The sequence below is a fragment of the Doryrhamphus excisus genome, linkage group LG21 (genome assembly GCF_037039965.1).
Source record: "Doryrhamphus excisus strain RoL-2023G ecotype Guam linkage group LG21, RoL_Dexc_Guam_v1.1, whole genome shotgun sequence".
Classification (NCBI taxonomy): domain Eukaryota; kingdom Metazoa; phylum Chordata; class Actinopteri; order Syngnathiformes; family Syngnathidae; genus Doryrhamphus; species Doryrhamphus excisus.
The window spans coordinates 7,067,833-7,088,595 of record NC_136377.1 but is presented as its reverse complement, the minus strand read 5'-3'; the positions used below and the strand labels follow the sequence as shown (position 1 = coordinate 7,088,595).

Sequence of the window (20,763 nt, the reverse complement as noted above, 5' to 3'; positions counted from 1 at the left end):
GTACATACATGTCATTGATGAGGCTGCTGCTGTCACATTTGTAGCATCTGCTGTTTGCCTGGGTGGCTTGTGACTGCTGATTTTCCTGTCACATGATGCTCTCCCCCACCCGAGTGTCATGTGTAGCCCTTTATTAACCGTGGTCATCCCCCCTCACCCGCACCAAACACACACAAATAAACTCACACACATGCATGCGAAAGAATCACCTGCATTGTGTGTATGGGAAGAGGAAAGGCAAGGGGGAAGAAATAGCGGAAAGAAATAAAAGGACTTCATGCATTTTTATGACTGCGCAGATAAGGTCACTCATGTGCTGTGGTTACTAAGCAACGCTGCCACCCCATTGGACAGTAACAGACCAGGGGAATCAAATATGTTTACTACTTCTCTGCCTAAGGGTGCCACCTGCTGGAGAAGGGGTTGCGACAAAGCAACAGAAATAACGCAATTAAAACATCAATTTTCTATGCCGCTTATTCCACCTGACTTCAGACGAGAGGTGGGACTGGTCGCCAGCCAATCGTCAGGCACAAATAGACAAACAACCATACCTATGGACACTTTGTTGTAGTAGTAGTGCAGGTACACTCAACCAAAGGTAGTATTCATTTTAAGTTAGTAGTACGGTATTCAAAATGAGAAAAAAAAAGAGTTTCCCGGCAATGATGATCTGATTTGCCTAAAATTCTGACTATTAAAGGTCATTTTTTTTAATGAAGTAGAACGTAAGTAACGCCTAAATCAGGGGTGGGAAAATATTTTGACTCGTGGGCTGCATTGAGTTAACAAAATTGTCTGGGGGGCCAGAACATATATTTAACACAGACATACACACACACTATTTTAAGCTTATTTCCCTTTAATTATTTATCTAATATTATCTGTAAAAGTGTTATACTATCAGCTGTATGTTATCATGTCCCTTTAAACATCAGACCACATCAAACTATGTAATTTAATTTTACAGTTTTGTTGTTGTTGTTTTTTTTTTTTTTTACAAAATAAGACATCCGAATTGCAAGTCATGTTACGAGGTTGTATGTTAAAAATTGATATACTTAGAAAGCAACTCGCGGGCCGGACTCAAACGCTTAGTGTGCCGCATGTGGCGACCGGTCCGCAGTTTGCCCACCCCTGACCTAGATATTCAAATGAATGTACAAACTACTGAATCTCATCTCCTTTCAGATAGATGCCCTTCCACTCCAGTCCTGTAGGTGGCTGTAATGAGAACAGAGCACAGTTTGTTGCGGTGAGTGAAAATCTACTTTGATCATAGACGTATTGCCGTTGTACAATTGTTGAGAAAATACATATGTTACTGTGACATCACTGGGTGACCCTGCTGTCAACTCAATCAGGAGCGGACAGAAGTGCATTCCTCAATCAATGAGCAGAATCAATGTATAGATCCTTTAAGGTGAGCCATCCAGGCACTCTGCTTTGTGCGCTCAGTTGGCGGCTATCTTATCAAGCAAGGCCATTATGAAAAGGAATGAGTCAAAGGAAGATGTTTATCAGCCTCGTTAGCCTGGATTCTACCAGGCCTGAGTCATTTCTCAGCTTCCATAACCCTTAGAACCCTCAAGGCCAAAATGGGACAAAACTGTGGCAAAATTGGACTTTCGTGTGAAATTCTGTGAAAACATTGGTCAGCTAACACCAGGGTCACCTATATAGCAACACTATATAGCTGACCAGCACAACTCTTATTTATGCCTTAAATGGCTTATTTATTCTTATTCTGTTTACAATATGGTAATGGTAATGGTTTAATTTCATTTGAACATGCATCAGATTACAATTGAATGCATCACATAATCAGTTCACAGTTCCACATGTCCAAAAGGAGTAGGAAGAAGCAAAGCTTATTAAATCCTACCCCTCCATCTGGTACTTTTACAATCAGTAACTGTTACATTTGTTCACTTCCTGCCTTTCTAACATAATTTTTTAATATAATGAAAAATATAAATTAAATTAAATTAAATTAAATTTCATTTTTGTCACATACCAAAAGTGCGAAGTGATATGACCATACAATGACATAATGTGTACCATAGTAAGTGTCAATATAGTGAGATATATATATATATAGCACATCATGACTGGTTCAAGACTCTTCATCCTTGTATTTAGCAAACATCAACTGCTTGTATTGTTTCTTGAATTGGGTCATCGTTGTGCATTGTTTGAGGTCCTTACTCAATCCATTCCATAGTTTGATTCCATATACTGAAATGCTCTGGCTTTATAACATAGTCCTAGCATATAAGTGTTTCAAATTAGTTCTTCCCTGAGATCATTATTGGGTAATAAAAATGTAAAGATGATGTTATTTCATGTCTAGAAGGCTCTAATAATGTTAAAAAACTATATTTAGAAGGTTGTAAACAGGTTTTCTATGGTCTAACTATGAAAATAGTTCATTTATAAATAAAAAATACTACTTTTAATCATGATAAACGAGTGATTGTCGCATTTAATTTATAAAATGATATTCAGTGAAAAACATAGCGGGTTAAACCATCGCCGGCTAAAAAGGCATTTTCTCTATTTCCTTTTAACCTGCAGACAATGCCGCCTCATTAAACTTAAATAGAAACGTAGTCCCTTTTTCCCTGCAGAATTTATGGCATTGAAAGACGGTCTAATAAAATGGGAGTCTCCAGATGTACGTAAGTCTACCATTCCTCCAACTCTACCTCATAACGTTTGAATTATTCAGCAGCCTGACTAGTACGGTAGAATTCCCTTATTTCTCGTGATCGGTGGACTTAAAAGTCAGCATAATTGGTCATCTTTAAAGCACCGTCAGATGTATATTTATCCGGTTGTTTAATATAATGAATTTACTTGCACTGTAGTACTGTGTTACTAAAAGCTGTAAACGCTACCCCTGGGGATCGCTGCTGTGAAGCTAAATTAGAGTGATACTATCGTTTCCTAACACCTCCTTCTTAGGCTCTAATATGTATATATACTGTACCGCATTACACACTAAATGGTCCACCATAAATCTATACCGTTTCCAAAAAGTCATCTCAATCGCGGATATTTTGAGAGTGTTAAAACCCTTCAATTTTTCTTACATTTTATGGTATGATGTGGTAAAATCATTTCAATTCATTTCTGCACTCAATATCACTTAATGACAAAGCTTAGAAGGATTTAGGAAATGTTTATTCATTTAGGTGCTTGTGGCTTTGAATTTATGGCTGCACGGCGGGCAAGTGGTTACTGAGCAGACCTCACAGGTATGAATGTGAGTGTGAAAGGTTGCCTCTTCCCCCAAATGAGCTGGGATAGGTTCCACCATGCCCCCGCCGATTAATTAGAATTAAGGGGCTTAGAAAAAGAATGAATGCATAGTCTCTCATAATGTTGACTTTTAAAATAACATTTCTTTTATACTCCAACTCAGCTGCACGGCGGTTGAGTGGTTAGCATGCAGGCCTCACAGCTAGGAGACCGGGGTTCAATTCCACCTTCGGCCATCTCTGTGTGGAGTTTGCAGGTTCTCCATGTGCATGCGTGGGTTTTCTCCGGGTACTCCGGTTTCCTCCCACATTCCAAAAACATGCTAAGTTAATTGGCGACTCCAAATTGTCCATGAATGAATGAATGAATGAATATTGCCAAAAAATAAATGTACAAAAAACATTGACATGATATATATATATATATATATATAATAATTTTTTAAATTACTTAAAATATTAATTTGGGTGTATTTTGATTTCTACTGGTTGACATATTTTTATTACATTTTTTAAATATGAAAAATAACTTTAGTACTGGGCTTCACGGCAACCGAGTGGTTAGCGCGCAGGCCTCACAGCTAGGAGACACGGGTTCAATTCCACCCTTGGTTCCACCATCTCTGTGTGGAGTTTGCATGTTATGTTCGTGCAAGTGTGGGTTTTCTCCGGGTACTCCGGTTTCCTCCCACATTCCAAAAACATGCTAGGTTAATTAGCGACTCCAAATTGTCCATAGGTATGAATGTGAGTGTGAATGGTTGTTTGTCTATATGTGCCCTGTGATTGGCTGGCCACCAGTCCAGGGTGTATCCCGCCTCTCGCGCGAAGACAGCTGGGATAGGCTCCAGCACCCCTTGCGACCCTCGTGAGGATAGGCGGTAGAAAATGAATGAATGGCTTTGAATTCGGGTTAGCTTAAAGCTGACGTTCTTCCACTTACTGTATGTAGCTGTATAGCATGTGTATATTGATACACGTGTTGTGTTCAGGATAATATTTCTTCATTAATGGATGACTTATTGAACATGATAGAACAGGGGAACTGTATAACAGGAAGCGGAGTGGAAATAGAAGACTGACTACTGAGTTCCGGTTGTACCAACCATCTTCCATTTAAGACGAATTATAGAGGCCTCTGAGCTCTTGGTGAGATGAAGTGCAGTAGAATTTTTTTCTCGGCTTCATCCAAATCGGTCTCGTCATAATCCTGTCTCTGAGCTCTGCAGGCAGTTTGTTGACTTCATGGCTTGTTTTTTTTTACTCCGATTTCTGGAGCCTTACAAAACAGGTCTGTGACTCCAATGAAGTTATACAAATACTTGATAATGGCTAGCAGCCAGTCCAGGGTGTACAAGAGGCGTCTTGCCCAAACTCAGCTGGAATACGCTCCAGCATGAGGATAAAGGGCATAGAAAATGTATGAATGGATGGGTAAGTTAGTTGGTTTATAATGTAACATGCTTAACAAAGTAACAATACAGGCATAAAACCTGATTGTTATTTTATGGTGGAATATGGCCGGTTATTAATAAAAAAAAAGAAACAAATGTTACACATTGTTTGCCTAAATTAAGCATTTTCCGCTATAATACAAATATAAGGCATTCGGAAGATGCATTCAAACACTCATGGTGTTAACTCGGCCAATCACGTGCAGTAAATGTTCCTTATGGATTCTAAGGTTAGGATGTAGATTGGTGCACCCCATTATTCCAGACGCTAATTTCTCATATCTCATTATATCGCAACACTTAACGGGGAAAGAATGGGACATTTTGTGACCCCCCTTTGACTCTTCCTGTCACGCAACTGGGGGCATTTTGTGTGACATTTTAGGCAATTACTGAATGGGTCACCTTTGAATTTGGTAGACATTGACACCGACTGTACTCTCACTATTCAATTTGTTCTGGAGATTTTAATAAATGTTATGATCATTTTGTCTGCCTGCGTAGAAGAAGCATTTACTAGGTGCTCGGCGTTGACCCGCCATTTCCTTTTTCTTCAGCAAAACATGTCAGAATGTTGATTAAATTCCGACGATCAATATATTTCCGGACAGCAGTCAAAGATGCTGATGGTCCTTAATTTCCAAATACATTTCAGTGACATATTTTGCTGATTTTTGGTCACAAGAATGCCTTTCATCTTGAATGTGAAACTTTAAACAACAAAAGGGCTTGAGGAGGATCATAGCTGTGATTTGCTCATAATCTCACAACATCTCATGCTGTTTAAAGCAAGGATTAGACAAGTAAGGCTTGAGCTGTTTATGACCATACAGTCAATGATTTTAATCCAATCTTTAGACCCAAACAGTGTGCAAGGATGATCACAGAGAACAATGATTTACCATATGGTCAGACTAAACAAGACAGCAAAATACAAAGACTAAACAGCACTGGAAATGAAATGGGCGTGGACTCAGTGGACTCAGACTCAGTTTCTATTTAGTTTCTATCTATTTTCTTTATGATTTCAATAGTTTGTAACATTTTCTTCAGTAAAAATATCTGAATCAGCACGTTTCCTGTTCAAATACAGGGCAGAAACCTGTGAGGAGTTTGCCTCTTTTTGGATTAATGCAAGTGTGGCATCATCATTGCCAATCAAACAATAAAACACACAGAAATGTCATACAGGAAGCACTTGTAGTTCTTGCTTCATCCTGAAAAGGTGAGGGTGTGCGTGAGCTGAAAGGCGCTTGTCACTGCCGTCCTTCCATAGAAAGGAAAAGGCTTTTATTTTTGCAAGTAAGGTATTTTAAAGGGTACCTATTAAGCTCCTTTTTCAGCCCTTTGGATTGTCTTGTGTCATTAGGCCTATTATTTTGGGAGGGGGGGGGGGGGGGGCTGATGCCCGCCTAAAATGTTCTTAAGCCCCCCTAAATAATTTGATATTTTTTCTTGATTTTTTTTTTTTTTTACAAAAAATATCTCTGACAAATTTTATATAATAGGGCAAAAGCAGGCTAATAAACAAGCCAATAAGCAGGCTAATACTAATTAGAAGAAGAATAATGATGATAGTAATAATAATAGGCTAATTAATAATATAATAATAATTACTATATAATTGATCACTGTCCAATTTAGCAGTGTAGATTGTGTGTACTTGTGTAAATTTAATGGTGGCCTAAAACAATTGAGTATCTCTACTAAATCTGTCCAACAGTGGGAAAGTTACATCCCAGTCATTTGTTTTTTTTTTTTTTTTAAATGTGTACTACATTCATTCATATCCTGTGCATCTCCAGGGGGCTAAGCCCCCCCTTGTTTTCAGAACCTATAGTGATGCCCCTGCTACACACAATAACCCACACAGAAAACCTTTTTCAATTTTGCAGAATCTGTACCCATTCCAGCTGTATTTCCTTTGATTTGTGCCCCTCTGTGACATCACAAAGGAACATCTTTACCACGCCTTTTGAAACCGAGTGTTCTGAGCCATCCCAAACTCACTTCCAAATGCGCAAACCTCATTATTGGAAACTTTGGCATTGTTTAACACGAGAATACAACATTTTAACCTCATTTATAGGTCAGAAATGTAGAAAAAGCACAATAATTCCCCTTTAATTCTCTGCTGATGATGAATTAATTTGACTGTTAAGATGGAAGAATATATTCCCGAACTCACCACGGGGTGAAAAGACTTTTACAACAAAGTATCAGAGCTTTTATATATTATATTTTTTGTATATTTCAATGGCAAATGAAGGGCAACATTCTTTGTCAGTTAATCAAAAAAAATTATAATAAGTATTCAAAAACATTGCTATCTTCTTTTTATAGTTATGAACAACCGGCAGTGTTGACATGACCAAGGAGCCATGAACCTTACCACACAACCCTGGTAAGTATTAATGCATTTTGTTTTATAAACATTTGGTAAAAAAAACAATTCTCATGTTGACTATCCATGATCCCTCCCAAGTGCTTGACACGCAGACCACCATTTGATGCCCCCTGGTGCTAAAGTGCGTGTGTTGTTGCTTTGTCAAGGTCAATTATCAAACGCCAGGGTGACATTTGGGCAAAATAACCCCGGGCTCTCACCAATTTCCCCAGAAACGACATTAAAAGCGACGATTCGATATCGCTTCCAATTAAGACAATTCATCATTTTGCTCGTTCATCAGACCGGCAGGTGATGCCTCGTCTCCTCCTTTCTTCCACCTCCACCTCCACCTCCACCTCTCCCTCAAAGCCATCCTCCAGCCTGGTATACGCAGCAGCAGAAGCAGCAAATCATAGAAGATGTCCTCCTCATGTTAATGTCCACTAGTGTTCTTTCTTCACTGGGACACTTTGATCACCTAGTGGTGATAAAACAAAAGAGGATCCAGTGAGGATCATCTGCTCCCTCCACCCACCCACCCACCCCTGCGTGCACCTTTAAGGCGATGGGAGGAAGCAGCCGCAGAGAGGAAGGCGATGGTTTGCTTTATCCCGCACTTGCGTGAGGCAGGCCAGGTTCGTTGTGCGCAGTTTGTGTGTGCGGGCTTCTGTGGAGGGAAGATGCGTGTGCTTGTTGCTCGCCGGATGGAGAGAGGTGGAGAAGACGGAATGACTTCCCAGCTCAGCTAACAATCATCGCCGTGCGCACTTTTACGCATATTTTGCCCCATCATCCAGCGTTTTAGTCCTTCCATTGCGATTCCTTGTTTTTTTTTTTTTAAATAGGATCTTAAAGCCTTTTACGTTTTTCTTTCTTTTTTATGGGTTGCTGGATCAGCCACTTTCTTCTATGAGCCTCCACAGTCTGCGTCAGCGGAACCTCTCACCTGGACCGGAGCGCACAGAGCCGAGCTCCCTCATGTTCAAGGCCGGGCGGAGGTCCGACACGGGCGGACGGCAGCGCTGCTGAGGCCCCCGCTGAGGGTCCACATCCGCTGGCACTTCCACGCAATATACTTGTGGATCTTCTCCAGAACGCACACTGCCCTCCCGCTGCAGCAACACACAAGCAAGCTGCAGGAAGGAAGAAGACCCCGAACCTCCTCCTCTTCATCTTCTCCTCAGGATTTGAGAGGGAAAGAGAGACACAGATCTTCATGCGTCTACCTTGTTTGGTTGCAAATGACTTGTTGAAGAAATAAAAAGGAATCGAAGAAGAAAGAGTGCGTGGAGAGAAGCAGAAAAAGCCTAAGCTTGGATATAGAAAGGAGCGGGGCATGTGGATATTGGCTCTTATCTTTTCCCAGTGCATCTTGAATGGTAAGTGTTTTTTTTTTTATTTTTTGCATGCTTAACTTCAACTTTATCATTGCCTTTTATGCAAATATAGATTATTTACAGTCTGTGTCCTTAGGATACAACATAAAGGGTTTATTCTCCCTTAACCTTCAAGTATAACATTTCACATTTATACACTGGGAACCTTTCAGTTCTTTCAGTCAAATCCACTGAAAAGAGAGTTACCATGCAGAAAAGAGAGCTTTTAATGTAGAGCAATGGATGCATTGCAACATATGAGCTATACATTTTAATGTGTTTATATTGATTTTTTTTGCCCCCTCCCCTCCTGCAATGACATTTTAGTACATTCTAGGCCTTAAGAAAGTTCAATTAATTGGTTTCTGAGAAATGATGCATTCAATAAAACTGCACCGGGCCTTGCCTATGTCTATACATGTAGCCAGCATTGAGTATCATACGATTGTGATGATTTATTATTGTTCACGTGAGCTGACAGTTGAAACTTATTTGTTTCAAAGCTAACTGTTAAGTTTCCCCACACAGAAATACTAACTAAGATGTATGTCATAAAAAAAAATCCATATGCATTCCATGTAATTGTATGGTAAAGTGAATTGACGTGCACGCGTTATAGCCATTTGTTTGGATGTCTTCGAGAAAAAGGATTATAGGTTGGCTAGGCTTTTTTCCTCTTGCATTGCACCCGCCATGTTAGAAGCACAGACATTTTGGATTGGGAGGGAAAAAAAATACAAGACAAGCCCTTATCGTTCTTATCTAAGTGCACCGTGCACAAAAAAATGTATTTGACAAAAGTGAATCCTGTCAATGAAATGGGATTGATAACCAGTGATTATGTTTTCAGTGGCCGGGGGCGAATGATTGATTTTTTTTTTTTAATGGCGAATACATGAAGGGTGTGTGAGGAAGGGGGTGCAACGAGGAGGACAAGGGGTTCTGGGGTTGGGGGTGCAGTGGGATGTCCGCTTTAAAATAAAACCAAGGCACTTAGAATGTGTTTTTGCATGCTAAGAACAAACAAGCCAGGCTGAATGGCGATGGAGGAAAACCATTTTGAAGACATACTGGAACTAAATAGTTATTCTTATATAAAAGGCTGTGTTGCTCCCATGGCTTGGTTTTAACTGCAGGCAAGGCCATTCCTAACAGAAATAGTCCACACTGCACCGTCTGATGTCTGACCATCATGGATTTGTGTTGTTTTAGTCTCTGGTCTACGCACGAGCGTTGCAAAATGGCTGCTGCTACAGGCGTCTACATGGAAACTTTGAATGGCAGCAGCGGCAACACTTCAATCACGACGGATGCTGCAACGTTTTTCATTGTGAAACAATCTTCTAGCTTGAGTCGTTGATCAGAATGATGCTTTCTGCAGCGGATGCTGGCATTATGGTAGTCCCGTGTTTTGCCTTCTTTGTCAAGCTTAGCTTAGCTGAAGGCAGGCTGAATAAAAAAAAGGGCCACCATTGTTGATATTAGACATTCGTATCATTTTCTTTTTCCTCAGCAGTCTGAATTTGCAACTTCCGTTAAAACTCATCTTATTATCGTCTTCTGTGCTTGTTTGTGGACGGGGAAAAGAAAGGCGATTCAGGCAGTGATCTCGTGCAGGCTGCAGAGGTTGTCTCTATGGAGAGCTGCTTTAATGAGTGCTGCTGCAGTGTGGCTTTTGGGCAACATTGTATTGTGTTCCGGTGACCATGGGAATGCTTCCTGAAATGGGAGACATTTTATTATGTTTGAAGAAAAAACACGAAATGGTAACATCACTTTTATTTTATGCAGGATGGGGCATTTGCATTGCCGTTTTGTATGGTAGACATGAAATGGTCATTTATAGTACATTACATAGGGTCGTAATGGTACACGTATTCAGAACCACACTTTGTAGGACAGAGCTTTTGGTTAAGTGCAGATGCGTCTCAAAGTCTCGAGTCAGGTCTCAAGTAAAAACCTGCAAGTCCAAGTCAAGTCTGGTTTAGTCTGATTCAAAGTCAAGTTTAAGTCCTTACAAGTCACAAGTACTATTTAGCATTTACCGCTTTTCCTCACGAGGGTCCCAGCTGTTTTTGGGCGAGAGGCGGGGTACACCCTGGACTGGTCACCAGCCAATCAGAGGGCACATATAGACAAACAACCATTCACACTCACATTCATACCTATGGACAATTTGGAGTCGCCAATTAACCTAGCATGTTTTTGGAATGTGGGAGGAAACCGGAGTACCTGGAGAAAACCCACGCATGCACGGGGAGAACATGCAAACTCCCCACAGAGATGGCCGACGGTGGAATTGAACCCTGGTCTCCTATCTGTGAGGTCTGCACGCTAACCACTCGCCCACCGTGCAGCCTAATAATAATAATAATACATTTTATTTGTATAGCACTTTTCAGAGTACTCAAAGACATTTTACAGTGAAGAAAAAATAAATAAAAAATACATTTGAGTAAAAGATGCATTAAAATACAACACCCATGCATTCATTCAGAGCTACAAACAAGGCTAATGTCACAATCTATCGCATTCGATCCCGTTCATTGAGGCACCAATGTTGTCCTGCTGGAAATTTGATAATAACGATTCATAACAGACTCAAAATCTCAAATATTTTCAAGTCATCAGACTAAAGTCTGAGTAAAGTCCCGGGTCAGTCATGACCGGGACCCAAATCAATGTGACTGGACATATTGAACCTGGAGGATGCTGTCCTGTTGCATCCCTGTATGTAAATGTAGTTCAAACTGTAGCATTTCTCTGCAATACTACAAAGAAACCTCGTAAACTGTAATATGTCATTTCATATTGTAGTTCTATTGATTGGAGTATTACTTGCATGTTTCATTTAAAAATCATTACACCCAAAATGAACCTTAATGGAAAAAAAGACCTTCAAAACGTTACAGCGACTGCGAAATCTCCATTTTTTTTGTGATGATGCCAGTTTGAGTTCACATTTGCAAGCTCATCTCTGTATGATTGGCTGCAAATCTGCTGTGGGGGTTTTATTTAGTGGTGCTAAACCGCTGCTGGAAAGTGTCTATTAAGAGTTAAATCAAGTAGGTGGGACGTTTTCCAGTTATGAGCAATGAAATTGGGGAAATAGCTTCATGTTGTTTTTGCGCGGCAGGGCCTTGGGGTGAAATCTGATACACGCTCAATTGGACACTAATAAGCTGTGTGAATATACAGTGATGCTCCTCTACTGGCTTGTTTGAGCTTCGGCTCAGGTTAGTGGAGGGACTGTGGCGGAGAAACAACATTTTGAGACGTACTTGTACAAGATTAACACTTAGAGTTACATAACAAACACAGGAGTGATCATCTGAAGCGCTGCCAACAGGGTATAAACTGTACATTTGTAGCCTGCATATTCCAAGCTTACGGCATACTGTGGGGGTTATGATCTAGGGCCAACGGGGAAACTGCAAGTAAATGAGAAGCCTAAAAAAATTGTCTATTTTTTTTTTTTGACACAAGACTAGCTCCCTTTCCCCCCCAAAAAACAACTTCCAAGCTGGACATTAATGTTCTCTGATTTCGGATCAGCATTTGCAATAAAAGTGACTAGCTTCAGCTCCAGAGCCCTCCCCTTCTCTCTTCACACACTCATTAAATGAATTTAATGTAAAATGATCAATGAGCAGATGCAATGGATTTATCAGTTACCATAAATTCCGGACTATGAACACAACCAAATCTAAGCCACACCCACCAATTTATTTAATTTAATTCATTCATTCATTCATTTTCTACCGCTTATCCTCACGAAGGTCACGGGAGTGCTGGAGCAAGAGGCGGGATACACCCTGGACCGGTGGCTAGCCAATCACAGGGCACATATCGACAAACAACCATTCACACTCACATTCATACGTATGGACAATTTGGAGTCGCCAATTAACCTAGCATGTTTTTGGAATGTGGGAGGAAACCGGAGTACCCGGACAAAACCCACGCATGCACGGGGAGAACATGCAAACTCGAGGGTGGAATTGAACTAGCTGTGAGGTCTGCGCGCTAACCACTCGACCGCCATGCAGCCCTATTTATTTTATTTGATACATATAGTCTGCACTTGTGTGTAAGAAACATGGGATATTTACAATAGGACACACTATAAACCTTGTAATCCTACCGACACTCGGTGGTCCCAGTGTTACTACTGAGCTCCAATGAGTGAGATTTGATGAGCTTTTTATAATCAGACTTCAAAGCTCCAAGCAGAAACTGTGGTAAATCTACACTCGATCAAACTTACTTAAAATTTGTCACATCAAAACATGATTGATCACCGTTTAACCCTGAAGAAGTCACAGGAAGATGCAACCACAAAAAACACATTTGTAATTACTCTGACATTGTCGGTAAAAACAATCCAGACACAAATAACGTCAAATATTCCGAATTCCGAAGAATTCCGTCCTTTAATGCGGTCCAAGTTTGTCATGGTGGCGCTGTTTTAACCCAACTATCTTCAGACAAAACGGCGTTCCATAGAGGTCACATCAGTGCCAGTGGAAAACGAGGTCTGTGCAGTGTCTTTTGGTGCATCTGTCACGTTACATACAGTTAGGACGAGCTGACAGAGTCACAGCAACAAGGCCGCTCCTCAGTCACCCATTAACGTCAACACACCAGTCAACACGATGTAGGCCACTGGGAAGGGAATGTTTTGTCACACTGTCCTGATTGACCTAAGAGAGTTTATTTAATCATGCTGTGTTGACTATGAAATATGAAATATGAAGGATTTTCAGGGGTGCGTCGGGCTTTGTATGTTTTTAAAAATTGTGATGATTATTATGATGTTTGGGGCGGTTGAGTGGTTCGTGCGCAGACCTCACAGCTCGGAGACCAGGGTTTAATTCCACCCTTGGGCATCTCTGTGTGGAGTTTGCATGTTCTCCCCGTGCATGCGTGGGTTTTCTTTGGATACTCCAGTTTCCTCCCACATTCCAAAAACATGCTAGGTTAATTGGCGACTCCAAATTGTCCATAGGTATGAATGTGAGTGTGAATGGTTGTTTGTCTATATGTGCCCTGTGATTGGCTGGCCACCAGTCCAGGGTGTACCCCGCCTCTCACCCATAGACAGCTTGGATAGACCCTTGTGAGGATAAGCGATAGAAAATGAATGATTGAATGAATGTAAAGGTGACTATAGGGGTGTTATTTCATATCTAGAGGGCTCTAGTAATGTTAAAACCCGTATTTTGAAGGGTTAACTGGAACTAATTATATGTGCCCTGTGATTGGCTGGCCACCAGTCCAGGGTGTACCCTGCCTCTCGTCCGAAGACAGCTGGGATAGGCTCCAGCACCCCCTCTTCTTCCTCCCACATTCCAAAAACACTCCAAATTGTCCATAGGTATGAATGTGAGTGTGAATGGTTGTTTGTCTATATGTGCCCTGTGATTGGCTGGCGACCAGTCCAGGGTGTACCCCACCTCTCACCCAAAGACAGCTGGGATAGGCTCCAGCACCCCCGCGACCCTCGTGAGGAAAGTGGTAGAAAATGAATGAATTATGATGTTTGATTTATTGGCTAGGCGTGTGCTTTTTATTTATAACACGATCTGAATTCTTCCTGGACTAGACGCCGCTTAGGTTTGTAAGGTGATATTTGACATTTTAGCATTTTATGAATAATTATCGGACTTTCCGATGATACCTGGATTTGACATCAGATTTTAGGTTTTGTTGTTTCTCCAGTGTGTTGTGCTTTGGCTTGGCTGTCAGGAGTAGACACAAAAGCATATGCTAATGGGTGCACATTGAACTGTTAAAGATTCCATTTAACCCCAACTGCAATGCTTAAGGAGATGATGGTGTGTAGTGAGGCAGAAAGTGGAGGAAGAGCGGGGGAAGAAGGCTTATACGGAGTCAGCTTGTGTTATGCTTCCAGATTCATATCAATTCATTCTGGTTCGCCATGCAGAAACAACGCTATTTTAGGCATCGTAGGCACTGGTGAAGGCTGGCCAATATTTTGTCCGGCAAGAATCAAGTTCACACTTACATGCATGCATGAGTTCTCTTGGTGTTGAGGAGATAAGCTGTTTTTTCCCCAGCTGCCTGGATTATGTTCCAACAATACTTGCGTAGGGTGGTGATAATGAGTGAGACAGCGTGGTTTGTAAAATGTAAGGCAAACATTCACATAAATGGAATGTGGTCAAGACAATAGTGTTTCCCCCTACCACTTTCGTCCCGAGGCAAATTTAACTTGAGCTGTCGCCTTATAACACCGAAAACCGTCATTGATTGTGGATTTTTTTTGACACGCTATAAATAAAGTTAAACGACATCACTTGTTAGCTCCGAGGATGAGACGTAAGATGCTTTTTCTCTGCCGGGGTCCAAGCAATCTAAACATTTATTCATTTTTTACCGCTTATCCTCACGAGGGTCGCAGGGGTTGCTGGAGCCTATCCTAGTTGTCTTCGGGCAGGAGGCGGCGGGGTACACGCCAGCCAATTACAGGGCACATTTAGACAAACAACCATTCACACTCACATTCATACCAGTCGCCAATTAACCTAGCATGTTTTTGGAATGTGGGAGGAAACCGGAGTAAACCCATGCATGCACGGGGAGAACATGCAAACTCCACACAGAGATGACTGAGAGTGGAATTGAACTCAGGTCTTCTAGGTGTGAGGTTTGCGCGCTAACCACTCATTCAAACAAACAACTCAAACATTCTACCGCTTTTCCTCACGAGGGTCGCGGAGGTTGCTGGAGCCTATCCCAGCTGTCTTTGGATGAGAGTCGGGGTACACCCTGTACTGGTGGCCGGCCAATCACAGGGCACATATAGACAAACAACCATTCACACTCACATTCATACCTATGGACAATTTGGAGTCACCAATTAACCTAGCATGTTTTTGGAATGTGGGAGGAAACCGGAGTACCCGGAGAAAACCCACGCATGCACGGGGAGAACATGCAAACTCCACACACAGATGACCGATGATGGAATTTGAACTCAGGTCTCTGAGCTGTGAGGCCTGCACGCTAACCAATCGCCCGCCGTGCAGCCCTCACAATCTATCTTACATTTGATCAAACTTACTTATGATTTGTCAGATTAAAACATGATTGCTGCATAAGACTTAAAAAACGTGATATTTGCATACACTTTACTTCTTCCTAAAGCTGCACTCTAGGCATCATGGGAACTGTAGTTCTTTTAGCCTCACTTGCACCTACCACAGCAGATTGCGCATTGTAACACATCTGTTTATCAATATAGTGAGTTATTCGACGTACAGTGACATTATCTTTAAAATCAAACACCTGCAGGTCAATAACTTGAAAAACATTAGATAAAAATGTGCCATTATTTAAAATGAAAGTATTAAGTTTTTATTTTTCAGGTTGCACTATTTACTTATGTGAATTATGCATCCTAGAAATAGCGTTTAGTCTCGCCGCAGCTCATCCAGCGATCTATTCAGTAGGCCGAAGCAAATCATGCTGATTAGTATTCACAATCTGTCTCTGTTTTATGGCCTGAAACGTGTTACATTTTCAAACATTCTGGCAAATGTTTCATTTAAGTATTGCTCGCCCCCCAAGCTCCATTCTGCTTCAGTCCCCGCTCTATCAGGCCGAGCCCAGAAGTGATTATGCTAATTGCTGTTTGATCAGATGATTAAATTATAATTTGATTAATCCAGGGCACTAAGCGCTCTGAATACGTTGATGTGTGTTTTGCCTGGCGGTGTTTGCTGAGCCCTCAGCCAGCTGTCTGAGACACCGTCCAGAGGCCAAACAGAGAAAGATGCTTGCAAGGTTGCAATTGAAGACAACATGCATGATTTTGGATGTACTGTGAAACCCCCCACCCAACCCCCCCTGTCCCCACATTACTAAAGAGTTGCACATGCTTGTGTGCAGACTGTGCTAGCGCTAATGCAGAGCCTTGCCTTTTTATTAGCCTTTGCTTGTTTCTGCTATTCTCAATTGACTGAGTGTTTCCATCAGGGTGATTTATAATAGTGCTGCATAGACAGCTTGTTTTAAAACCTCAATATCGATCTTTTGTTTGAAGTGCGGTACCCACCCCCAATCTGCGACATACTGTACATCACAAAAACAAACACGTCTGATGGAAATATTATTAATTTAATTATAACACTGTTTTTGGCACTTTGAATTGACATTTTGATGTATTCAAGTGTATCATATTGAGGCATGGGGATAATATTCTTAGCTCACAAAGGTGAGTACAGTAGATATCTGCTTTTATATTCCGGGACCATCACTGAATGGTAATACTGTGAGTAATTTATACACCCATAAAAATCAGTCCACCAGAGGGAGCTGAATGAATAACGGAAAATGCATTTAGAAGAAGTTCATTCATTCATTTTCTACCGCTTATCCTCACGAGGGTCGCAGGGGTGCTGGAGCCGATCCCAGCTGTCTTCGGGCGAGAGGCGGGGTACACCCTGGACTGGTCGCCAGCCAATCACAGGGCACATATAGACAAACAACCATTCACACTCACATTCATACCTATGGACAATTTGGAGTCGCCAATTAACCTAGCATGTTTTTGGAATGTGGGAGGAAATTGGAGTACCGGGAGAAAACCCACGCATGCATAGGGAGAACATGCAAACTCCACACAGAGATGGCCGAGGGTGGAATTGAATCCTGGTCTCCTAGCTGTGAGGTCTGCGCGCTAACCACTCGACCGCCGTACCACCCTTAGAAGAAGTTAAAATAGTTATTTTGTTTTAAACTCATATTGGTACTTGTGTTGTATATTTTTTAGCTAGCTTTTGAGTGTTAAGTTACCGTGTGATGACTTCAGAGTTCTTTGTGATATGACGCCGTGTGTCAGATTGTTACATTGAGTAACGACCTCCTGCGATTTCCAATGGGTTGACAAGCTCGTTGTGTTTTTTTTTTCCATTGCTCATGATTGGCTCCTGTCAAACAAAGAGCTACCCGGTCCCCATGGACTAATAGTGGTACCTGTAGTATCATACATTTATTAAGGATTTTCGATCTATGGTAAATGAAAGGTGTTTTCTGTGGAAAAAAAAGTGGTCGACACGCTAACCACTTACGGCCGTGCAGCCCTTTCACATTGTACTAAACAAGAAAATCATACTTAACATTTTTCGCAGGATGACTTGATTCCTTTTACTGATTCAATTTGTTATGAGTCACCGACTGAAGTGGATCGGGTACTCCATTTTTACCTGTCACAGTGGTTAACAGGTTAATAGAAGCGAGTACCCATGAGCTCTGATTCAGTAAAAAAACCTGGAAGTTTTGATTGCTACTGACACATCTGTGTATATAATATAGTAGTATTTGATATATGCTGTGTCACTTTGGAAGGTTAATGATGCGCTATGAATATCTCATATGATTTGTTTATTGTTTCTGTATACAATGTCCTCCTCAATCCTTTTATTTCCCTCTACCCGTCCCTCTCTCCCAGTTGATTTGCAGTATTTGTCCCCTTCACCATTGATGATGTAAGTCATTAAAGTCGCCTGTACGTGGGAACTCCCCGGTCTCTCGTCGCCGCTTATGCAGATGAAATGCATCAACTAGCCCACTTCACGGTAGCGCTTGTCAAGCCCTCCAGAGAGTTGACATCAGAGGAGACTAACATTGGTTTTACATAGCATCTGCATGGCACAGAGCGCACCGCTCAACCATTATTCATGAGTGCAAATTGGGAGTCTCTGATTTGGGAGTGAGGGGGGAAGCCCTGTTCTGTGATCTGTACATCTCTACTCGGCGCTCTTGGCTTTAGCATGTCGCGTGTAAGGCCTTAGGGCAGGAGAGTGGAGGAGAGTGGAGGATGCGGGGACCATCAGAATAGGGGTGGGGGTGGGTGGATGCTTACTCACTGTCATCATGAGGCCGCCCTGCCCTCCACCCTGTCTACCACCCCCCCTTTTCCCTTCCCCCATTCCGCCCTCCCTAGGCGGTATCGGCCTTAATTACCTGCACTGGCTGCCATAACCTGTCAGTAAGGCTCAGCGCTAGTTTCCCGCAGTGAAGTAGCCCTAATATCTTGATGTCTTGTAGCACCACGGAGATCTCTGACCCGCTCAGGTCCACACTGTGACTGAGAGCCAGCTGAGCGCAGACGTTTAATTGCATTCAAAACACGAGGAGACATTGTGATAAAATCATGAAGGCAAAAAGTTGATATTTTAAATGAAGTCAATGTTTTGTCCGGGCTATTCAGCTAGCATATTGTGATGGATGTGGTTTTGGTGTGGTAAACGCAGGCCCAGCGTTAAGCCCACATCACATCAGTCTGCTAATGCAAGTCCCTATTTATGTGGTGTGCTCGTGGGCCTGTATTGATTGGACATTTACTTAAATAAATTGCCTGTGTAATTTGGAGGCAGCTGCTAACATTAGCAGAGTGAAGGTTTGCAGGATTTTACTTTGTGCACAGTGCTGGGAAAATATTGTTTGTTTATGCTTTTTGGATTTTCTGCCTTTATTCATTTGAATGTGTGGAGTTTTCATGTTCTACTTCTGTATGAAAACACAAATATTCAAGAAGACGGGATATGTAGTATAATATCTGTGACGTGAGCTAGCTGCAGTTGACAGTGTTTAGCTGTGTTTAGCAGCAGAGTCTTTGGTTACTAATGTGGAGAGTGCAAATGAGTCATGGCCGACAGCATCTCCTGTGTGAATGTTCACCGCTTTGGTGTCGGTAATGTTACACTGGTGAGAAGGAAGTACACCGTCAATGCTCACATATTTTCTATTACTATGTCGACTATAAAAGTGACTATAGGTGTGTTATTTCATGTCAAGATGGCTCTAAAGTTTAAACAGAGTATTCAGAAGGTTGTCTACCTACGGAAATAACAGAATGGATTATTGAGATTTGCATTATTTGTTATGGGAAAAACTATCTGGTTAGGCTGCATAGCGGTCTAGTGGTTAGCGCGCAGACCTCACAGCTAGGAGACCCGAGTTCAATTACACCCTCGACTCTCTGTCTCTCCATCTCTGTGTGTAGTTTGCATGTTCTCCCCATGCATGTGTGCGTTTTTCCGGGTATTCCGGTTTCCTCCCATATTCCAAAAACATGCTAGGTTAATTAGCGACTCCAAATTGTCCATAGGTATGAATGTGAGTGTGAATGGTTGTTTGTCTATATGTGCCCTGTGATTGGCTGGCGACCAGTCCAGGGTGTACCCCGCCTCTCGTCCGAGGACAGCTGGGATAGGCTCCACTGTGAAAATAAGCGGTAGAAAATGAATGAATGAATGATTTGGTTAGAGTACATTTTGGTTTGAATCGGCCCTTCTGGAACGGATTAATGATGAGGGGACTTGCTGCTAGAGTACCCATCATACCTTGTGGGCACTTAGGCGTTGTTATCAATATAGAAAGGTAGTTCATTGTAATTGTTTTACATGTTGTGCTATTTTTGGTTCACATGGCGAGTTCTTTTTTTCTGATGGTTTGTGTTGAGCACCTTGTGTTAGGCCTTTCGGTGTAAAGGCTGTGGCTCACCTGCGATTCTATGAGGACAATCCCTCATAAAAAATGGATAGCTGTTTATATTTGCAGCATTTCTGTCTCGGCTTGTCATATTCTGGAATGGTGTCAGACAAAACCAATCATGTCACGAGTTGCATTGACTCTGCCTGCCGACCAAGGACACGTCAGCCTCCATGTTCGCGGGCTCCACGACATTAACACTCATCCATCCCCCCACATCCTTATGACACGCCTGCTTGCACTCTCCTTGACCGACCGTGCGTCTGGTGCCCTTGAGCTCCACACGCAGTTGCAGGAGCGACACAATGGGCGGACTGCTGTGGAAGTCACCTCCAATGCGCTGTGGGGTCTTCGGGGAGGCCCACCACCTATATCTGCTGACATGTGGGACTTAGACAAGCATTAGTTCATACGATATGAAGGGATTGTCATTTTCAAACCACACTTCCATTCCTGCGCGCCCCAGTTTGAACCAGCTGAGACTGAAAAACACATACAATGCTATACAATGGAAGAAATAATGATTTGTTCACCTTCCCATGTAATTTCACTCAATGGTAATGGTTTTATTTCATTTGAACATGCATCAGATTACAATTGAATGCATCACATAATCAGTTCACAGTTCCACATGTCCAAAAGGAGTAGGAAGAAGCAAAGCTTATTAAATCCTACCCCTCCATCTGGTACTTTTACAATCAGTAACTGTTACATTTGTTCACTTCCTGCTTTCCATAATACAGTTTAAGGTTTTTTTTTTG

At 41.9% G+C, this 20,763-nt stretch overlaps 1 protein-coding gene across 3 annotated transcripts in view; it reads left to right on the top strand.

Moving 5' to 3' along the window:
* The first annotated feature begins 7,558 nt into the window (after positions 1 to 7,558).
* The window catches only part of dscama (Down syndrome cell adhesion molecule a), a 90,658-nt gene continuing 77,453 nt past the window's right edge, over positions 7,559 to 20,763 (top strand). For 2 of the 3 annotated variants that reach the window (XM_058087998.2, XM_058087997.2), the window contains exon 1: positions 7,581 to 8,485. In XM_058087998.2, coding sequence (XP_057943981.2) covers positions 8,443 to 8,485 — 43 coding nt within the window. In that variant the 5' untranslated portion in view covers positions 7,581 to 8,442. Of the gene's footprint in view, positions 8,486 to 20,763 lie in introns of all 3 variants that reach the window. The other variant, XM_078787632.1, reaches the window with a different exon arrangement.